General features: G+C 39.5%; 1 protein-coding gene across 1 annotated transcript; it reads left to right on the top strand.

The window, feature by feature from the left end:
• Nucleotides 1-438: 438 nt before the first annotated feature.
• On the top strand, nt 439-8175 carry LOC130879942 (interferon-induced very large GTPase 1-like). Its single transcript, XM_057778759.1, is given in 8 exon segments — nt 439-1635; nt 1823-1937; nt 1940-2382; nt 2384-3215; nt 3218-5107; nt 5110-6213; nt 6216-6764; nt 7016-8175. Coding segments are annotated over 8 exon segments (7290 nt in total).
• The last annotated feature ends 784 nt before the right edge of the window (nt 8176-8959 follow it).

Below are 8959 nucleotides of genomic sequence, written 5' to 3'. Positions count from 1 at the left end.
TACTACATAACTTACAATGTATTCAGGGAGATTTCATTGGAAACAGTAAACACACGTTTCACAGAAACAAATATAGAAAAGTTAATTAGCATATGGAAATTGCTCTTATTGTGAGATAAAAAATTGGTTGTCACCTAATTATGTATTAAAATTTAATTATTAACATAATGGTTCTGATGTTGAGTCAATGTAGGAGGAAAGGTATAAAACCAGTCTACTACATTAAAGTTCTTAATGATAGCTAGATACATAAATTATATTCAGTAAACAGAAAATAACACAGCAAAGATTTTAAATAAATGTAAATAAGACAATTAGATGAAGGCATCAAAAACTTTGGAGACTGGTCTCCTAAAAACACTTACATATTGGATAATGTGGATAAGATTTCTTATAGTTGGGACACAGAATAAATAAATATCTATTTTTCACAGAGAAATGGAAACAACAAAGTACTTCCCTCATGAGCCCCAGCCTAGAAGGCAAGATCTCCAGGAGATGCTGACAGAAGTGGGGTTGTCTGTTGACTACTGGCTGCCTAAGCTTCAGGAAGACCTGGGTGTGACCTATGCCCAGGCCTTACAACACTTAGAAGAACAAGACCTCCAGAAGCTGAAGTCCCAGACACAATACACATGGGAATAAAAGGCTCTGGAGAAGCTGCTTGACCTCTCACAGCCAAACAATGTTGCAGAGTTCCAGGAGATTCTTGGGGAGATGATAAGGAACAGGAAGCAGCAGGCAGAAAAGGCACTGCAGGAACTGAGGGCCTTGCAGTCAGAAGGGAAACACAGACAGGAAGAGGAAGTGAGGAGGAATGAAGCAGAATTGAGGCAAGCAATGGAGATCCCTGAAGAGTGCTGGCCAGGGCATGAAGTACCCCTCAAAGATATCACTGAAACAATGGAGAAACATCTTTGTCACATAAAAGCGACAATGATAAAAAGTCAAAACTTCTCAGAGAGAGACCTGCTAAGATTCACATCTGGTGGGCTGGTGCTGCAGGGAATTTATAAGACCTGCCACCAAAAGGACTTGGCAACAAGGAGAGAAGAACTACTCAGTGTCCCCAAGGAATTGTTCTTATTTGGATCTGAGCAAGGAAAACGGATGGAAACAAAAGAATTCACATCTTCTAAAGAAGGATCCCTGTTCACTGAAATTGTGGAGAAGATTGGTTTCCAGTTAACACTTTTAACCAAGGGTGGAGGCTGGGGATTTAATTTGGAAGGTGGAATGGATACAGTCAAGCATTTAGAGTCCAAAGATGTCCAACAATCAGATTCTAAGCACACTTATTTCTGCTCATCGATGTTCAAATACAACCCACTAGTCTCCTTCCACTTTTGCAAAGATCAGCTTCAGCTCTCCACTGCTGCTCTCAAGGAACTGAAAATCATTGAAGAACAACTGGAACACACTGATGGACCAGACAGATTCCTTTTAGTCAGGAACAGGACTGAAAATTTCTTCAACAGATTTGGCTCTCATGCTAATCAAGGCCCTCTGCACCTTGGGGGAATCTACTGCTGGAAGGCCATTTCAGATGGTTTCAAAAGTGACCAGCTGGATCTTGTGAAGCAGCAGACAGAAGAGGCTTTGGATAGTTACATAAGAGAGAGCTACAGCCGGGCGGTGGTGGCGCACGCCTTTAATCCCAGCACTTGGGAGGCAGAGGTAGGCGGATCTCTGTGAGTTCGAGACCAGCCTGGTCTACAAGAGCTAGTTCCAGGACAGGCTCCAAAGCCACAGAGAAACCCTGTCTCGAAAAACCAAAAAAAAAAAAAAAAAAAAAAAAAAAAAAAAAAAAAGAGAGAGAGAGAGCTACAATGGCTTCGGAGTTGAAGTTGGGGGAGGGATGACAACATCAGACATACAGTCAACAAGATCCTACAAAAATTCAGCTGATGAACAGCTCCAAATCAAAATCCAATTGTCTGGGGCCAGATAGGTGGACCATCAGAAGCAAATGGGATTGTTCAGTGGACAACTGGCCTTCTTGCTAGCAACAAAACCTGGCGTGTCATTGACCAAGAACTTCAGCTGGTACCCATTTGGGATATTATCTTATCAAATCACAGAAGCAATTTTAAGGACCCCTTTCTGGTGGCTAACTGTCTGGCAGAAAACTATACTGCTCTGACAGGCCTTGCTGCCCACATCCAGCCTGGAGAACATATGCTGAGTACCATAAAGGAAACAGGACTTTTCCTGAATGATATGAAATCCTGGGAGGTCTCAGATCCTGAAAAACAGCTTAACTGCCTGATGTATTTTATGCAAACATTGGCTCACAAAACAAAAGGTTATGATGTTTGGATTAATAAATGTCTCACAAATTGTAATCTACAAAATTTTCTTATAAACACTGTCAACTTTTGCAAAAAAATCTTCCACTAAAAAAAATCAGTTTATTAAATCTCAATTCCGCAGCCTTCTAGAACCTTATGTACACAAAGTGAAAAACTTTCCTCAGATGAAGTTGATCATGCAGTGGACCAACCAGACAGGGTCAGAGGAACACCAAATCAAAATCACTGAATTGTCTGAATTCTTGAAAAATTTAAAAGAAATCAAAATATCTCTCACAGAAGCAAACATGACATCCGAGTCCCCAAAAATAATGGAAGAGGATCAAAGAAAGGCTACAGATGATGTCACCACAGTTCTTGGGGTGTTCTTGAACTATCTCAGAGAAGCAGAGCAGCCAGACACGCAGCTGCTACTACTCTCCATTGCAGCTGGTGCAGGCTATCAGCTGGAAAGCAATGTTTTCCAGCCTCTCCTGGGGTGCACTGAGTTAAATTTTCTCCTAAAAGAAATACAGTCTGTCCAAAACAGATATCAGGAGCTAAAAATTATCTGCACTGACAGTGCACAGGCATTCTTAGTTCTCAAAGCTCTGAAAGCCACAGTTGGACTCTCAGCCATTTCTCCAGATGAAAAAGCACAACGCTTGACATTAACAAAGCAGCATATGGAGCACTTACTTTCTACTAGAGTTGCACATCTCATTACAAAATTTGGAACTGATCATGATTAGGAGAATCTAGAGAATAATTTGAGATTACTCATTGATGGGAACTATGAAGATACCATATCTTCTTTGCAAATGGATGAAGTAAAAAAGCAATTGCAAAGTCTCCTGAATAAAAACGAAGAAACTTATGAACAACAAAATGATGATAACAATAAAAAAGAGGTAATAGATAAAGGACTTTTCTAGATTTACTCCAATGTCTGCGTCTAGAACATCACTACCCAAAAAGGATGAGCAGAGCTGACTTCCATCTGATCTATAAGACTTCTGTGTACAATACACAGCCAATATCTGAACAGGGACTTCCTTTCTATTTCCTACAAAAGCTATTGATGCTAGATTGTGGGTTCAGATATCTTGTCTTCAAAAATGATGGAAATGCAGATGCCCAAGACTCTGTTGGTCCCTCCAACCAGAAAAATGATGTTATTGATCCATACGAAGAGCAGCTGTTTGATGACAGTAATGAAGTCACTAATTCTTCACCCATTGAGTCCCAGGCCCACATTCACCCAATGGACATACAGATGGCCATTTTTCACTGTGCAGATGATCTTGCCAGACAATACATTTTGTCCAAACTTTCCATTTGTCAGTTTGCACTCCCCCTTGTGGTACCAGTTCCCAATACTTCTCAGATAAAATTCTCTCTTTGGTGTCTCAGACAAATCAGGAGAAGTTGGAAAGAGTTAAGTAAATCAGCACAGGACAAGAGCTACAGTCACAGGAATCAGCAGATGTGCTGTGTCGTCTCTACCCCCATTGTGTCCTTCATTAGAGTTGGAAATGACTTCTCTGCTTCCAAATCTCAGATCATGAACTTTCTCCTTAGTAGACATAAACAGGATGTGTTTTTTCACAGGCACTGCAGAGGAAGCAGCAAATATTGTCTCCTGATGGAGGGAGTGGTGGAGATCTCCTGGTTCTGTCCTGGGGGTCAAGGTGAGGACACATTTGACAAGTGTGTGACCTTCACCAATCTTCATGGAGATGCCAAAGAACATAGACAACAACTCAGCTTCCTGCAGGATGTCTCTTCTCTCATTGTAATCCTCATGTCCACTTCTGATAATAATAAAGAAAACCAAAACCTTGTCAGACACCTGTGGCAGTCATCAAAACCTGTGATCTGCCTGATAGATGATAAAGAAAAAATCATGACTAATTATTCAGACAGAAGGGTGAGGATTGGCATTAGGAATAGAAATGAAGCAGAATTAACAGAAGAACTCACGACTGCCATTGAACATTTACTAGAAGTATCTGGCACTGCTCTTGGTGTAGAAGACTGTTCACAGATGGCTCAGAAGCAAGGATTCATGATTGATGAGGATCAAAGAGCATTGAAGGAGGCCAAAGAAAAAGCACAGACAAATAGGAAACTCCTGGAGCAATCCAAGGTATCTCAGATTAAAGAAAACTTGCTGCCCCTTCAGGGACAACTGTGGCACCATTGGTGTAAGAAAGACAAAGAACTCTATCATCTGCAAGAAATAGGGCATCAGAGCATTGAACAACACAAGAGTGACATTAAAAAAGAAAAACAAAAAATACAATTGCAGCAGTTTAAAAAGGCTTCCCCTCTCAATGATTTCATGAAATCTGTCCTACACATTCTCAAAGAAGAGTCAGAAAATGATCTCTAATTCTACTTCTTATACTGGTTAAATGTGGTTTTGGAAAATCTAACTACAGAACACTTGGAAATTTTACATGGAAAACAACAATATTTGTGGTCACAGGTACAGGCAGAAAAACAGAAAGCACAGAAGAGCAGCTCCCTGACATTCTGGCAGAAGCAGATAGAAGCCATCTCTACCGAGATTCTTAACTGAACTTTAGGAATGGAGCACCTTCTCTGAGAAGTTGGCCAGATTTATGAAGCTCTGGAAGAAATTTCCTCCTCTAGAGAGAGCCTTTTTCTCTGCCTCTCCCAGATTGCTGCAGATTTGATAGTAGCTGGGGTTCCCATTGAGCTGATGGATGGAGATGCTTCATATGTGCCTCTAAAGTGGGTGGCAGCTGTTTTGGACAAGATCTCAGAGAAAGTGGGAGACAAAAGACTGTTCTCTCTGTCCTTGGCCTACAGAGCTCAGGAAAATCCACCCTACTGAATTCACTGTTTGGGCTGCAGTTTACAGCCAGTGCATGCAGGTGCACCAAAGGGGCCTACATGCAGCTCCTGAAGGTGGAAGAGACATTCACAGAAGAACTTGGCTTCGATTTTGTGCTTGTTGTAGACACAGAAGGACTTCGGGCTCCAGAACTCAACAACAAATCCAGGATCTGGGACAATAACTTGGCAACATTCGTCATTGGCTTTGCAAACTTGACTCTGATCAATATTTTTGGGGAGAATCCATCAGAGATGCAGGATATCCTGCAAATTGTTGTCCAGGCCTTTCTGAGAATGAAACAAGTGAAAATCTCCCCCAGTTGCATCTTTGTCCATCAGAATGTGGGAGACATTACAGCTAAAGACCAAACTGTAGAAGGACGAAGGAGACTGGAGCAGAGACTGGATGAGATGACCGCATTAGCTGCTGAACAGGAAGAGTGCTCAGACATAACCTGCTTCAGTGATGTAATTAGATTTGATGTCAATAGTCATGTCTACTACTTTGCTCACCTCTGGGATGGCAATCCCCCAATGGCTCCTCCCAATCCTCACTATAGCCACAACGTCCAGGAGTTGAAAAGTGGGATTATTAGGATTGCCCAGCAGGAATTCAGAGGAAGGATCATGAAGATCTCAGATGTGAAATTCCGAGTTAAGGATTTGTGGAAAGCACTGGTCAGTGAGAACTTCATTTTCAGTTTCAGGAAGACTCAAGAGGTCATAGTCATGAGCAAACTGGAAACCATTTATAGCAACTGGACCTGGGAGCGGAGGAGTTATATGCTGGAATTACAGAATCAGCTGAACAATCAGATTCAGAATGGAAAAATCATGACTCTCACAATTACTACACTGGAGGGTCCAGTCAGTACAAAATATGAAATCATCAAGCAAAAATTTGACAAGTATTTTGAAGAAGACCCAGATAGTGAAACATTAGTTCAATGGAAAGCCAATTTTGAAAATAAGCTATTAATGCTTAAAGATGCACTTATTTCAGACACCAGAAGGAAATGCAATGAACTCATCAGTCTTAAACAAAGTCAAGAAAGACTAGTAATCAAAAGTCACAATATGAAAAGGAACTGTTAAAGATTAGCCAAAAGTTGGCTTTGAGTGTGAAGGGTAAAGAATTAAGTGATGAAGAGTTGCATGAGAAATTCAATGAAGTTTGGACAAATTGGATCTACAATGTGTCTTTTACTGGAGCCCTTGTCACAGAGCCTGACATTGATTCAGATGCTGAAAACATTTTCCTACTGTGTTTCAAAAAGGACAAAAATATCGCAGAAAGACTAAAGAAAAAGAATGGAGAAATGTTTGATATCAATTATGACAAGCATGTCCAAATGAAAACAAGATATTATATAATTTCAAAAGGTTTAGAACCTTGCCATAAAGAGTCAATTAATGCAACTACCAACAACATTTATTTAAGATTTGATGAAATAATTAAAAATGTTTGGAAAGAAAAGCGTGATTACAGTCAGCATGATTTTCATAAAATCCCGATGATAATAGAAAATGAACTGAAATCTGTTTCCCCTATGAAAAACTACACATTTACCAGAGAGTACATCATTGACTTATCCTTGTGCTTATTCCAAATGGCATCTAAGGGTAGCATTGTTGTTGACTTCTAGCTTTAATCCATGGTGATCTGATAAGATACAGGTGGTTACTAATATTTTTTTTATAACTCTGGATGTTTGCTTTGTTACCGAGTATGTGGTCAATTTTCGAGAAGGTTCCATGAGCTGCAGAAAAGAAGGTATATTCTCTCCTATTTGGGTGGAATATTCTATAGATGTCTGTTAAGTCCATTTGATTCATTACCTCCATTAATTCTCTTAAAAAAATGGCATCTAAAAGTTTCAAAGAAATTCATGAGGCATTTAAAAGAGCAAATGATCCTGTGAAGTATCTGGAGAGCAAGAAAGACAATTTCTTCATGAGTTTTAAGATCTCCTGCCAAGGTGCCACATCCATCACATCTTTTGTGGATTTCCTGTGGCTCGAGCTCACTCCTCCTATCTTTGCCACTATATGGGAAATGATGGATCCTAAAGTAACTGGGGACATGAGAGTCACTTGCCCTGCATTCAGTGGAAACAGGGCTAACCTGGAGAAACATGTTCTCATTTCTCTGGCAGAAAAAGAAAACTTTGATAACTATTGGCAGTACAATCATCTTCCAGAATCCTTTTTCAGGGATTACATTAGAGACCACATTAGAAGCTACTGTTCAGAAAAAGAAAGTGAAAAAATAAAGACTTTTTTAAAAAAATAAGTTAGTTTAGGAGACATAAAGAATGCCATCCTCTCTGCCATTCATAAGATCACAGAAGTAGCAAATGATAGCAGCACTGCATCTGTCTGATTGGATTTGTTCTGTGATCACCTAGGGAGCAACCTGATCTTTCCAAGAAGAGACCTGATAAGCATTGAGCATCAGGAGATAAAGGATGCTGAGTTTCTCAAAGAAGCCATGAGGGCAGCTTTGGATCCTGCACTGAGGAAAGTCGAAGAGGACTGCTCAAGTAAGCCCATAGATGAAATGGTTCCTGACATTGAGAAAATTCTGTCTGAGCATCTCTGTGGCTGCTGGAAGCAGTGTCCTTTTTGTAAAGCAATTTGTACCAACACCATTCACGAACATGCTGGAGACCACAGTGTGCCATTCCACCGTCCTAAGGCAGTCAATGGATGGCATTATTATAAAACAGACTACTTTGCCGTTGACTGCTGTACTACTTCTGTAGCAAGTGATTGTTCATTTATTTTAGATGATCTCCAGAGGTTCCCATATAAGAAATATCGAGCAGCAGGAGGTGATTTTGCCACATGGAGCATCACCCCAGACTCATCTGCCCAGCCGTATTGGAAATGGTTTGTCTGTCACTTCAGATCAGAGCTAGAAGAGAAGTATGGAAAAAAATTTATAGACCTAGGTACCATTCTAGATTCATGGTCCAGAATCACAAAAGAAAAAGTACTTGATGACTTGAAAAATTAGTAATTGCCACACACAGAACACTAGCACTGCCCCACAAATTTCACATTTGCCTAGGATGCCTAATAGCAATTTAGGTAGCATCTTCAAGGTTCTACCTTTAAAATGAAATAAGTAAAAACAAAGTAGTTAATATTTTATTATTTGAAGATTTTCTTCTAAAAAAACTTTTTCCCCTTTGATTTCTTCTGCTTAAACATAATGTGCTATACATGAGAATGTATGATAAAATCAGTATCCATTCAAAACCCTCTTTCATATTTGATTATTTCTAATATGCATTTAAATGTATAGTGACTCAGGAAAAGTTGTCTTATTAGAAGGAGATGCTAATATTTTTGGCTGTGACAGATTCCTTTAGAATAACTGAGTGGGAAACTCAACCAGCAAATACATCTGGGGAAATGCTACAATCTGCCTTAAATTAGTTTAAATAAGTGTGTTCATCCATTCTAGTTATCAGAAAACCTTGCTGATTTTCATTGTACCAATCTTCATTAATTATTAAGGATGCCAAAGTAGAGCAATTTAAATAGCCTCTGTTCTGGGGGAATAAGGAGACACATTTGCTCAGAACAAAGCCATGGATTCAGGAAAGATTTTCACATAAATAAGGGGAAAAAATACCTGTTTTTCACATTATATTATTACCCTTTTGTCCATTATAGCTTTGTATATTTCTGTTCATCATTGAAAAACAAATACAAATCACAAATATTAGTATTGAAACCTGGAATAGATAGCTACAAACTCTATAACCTGTAACAGTGACATGCCTGCAAGTTAT

This window comes from Chionomys nivalis, chromosome 8 (assembly GCF_950005125.1).
Source record: "Chionomys nivalis chromosome 8, mChiNiv1.1, whole genome shotgun sequence".
Lineage (NCBI taxonomy): Eukaryota > Metazoa > Chordata > Mammalia > Rodentia > Cricetidae > Chionomys > Chionomys nivalis.
The sequence above is the reverse complement of the archived record's forward strand: the minus strand, read 5'-3'. Positions and strand labels throughout refer to the sequence as shown.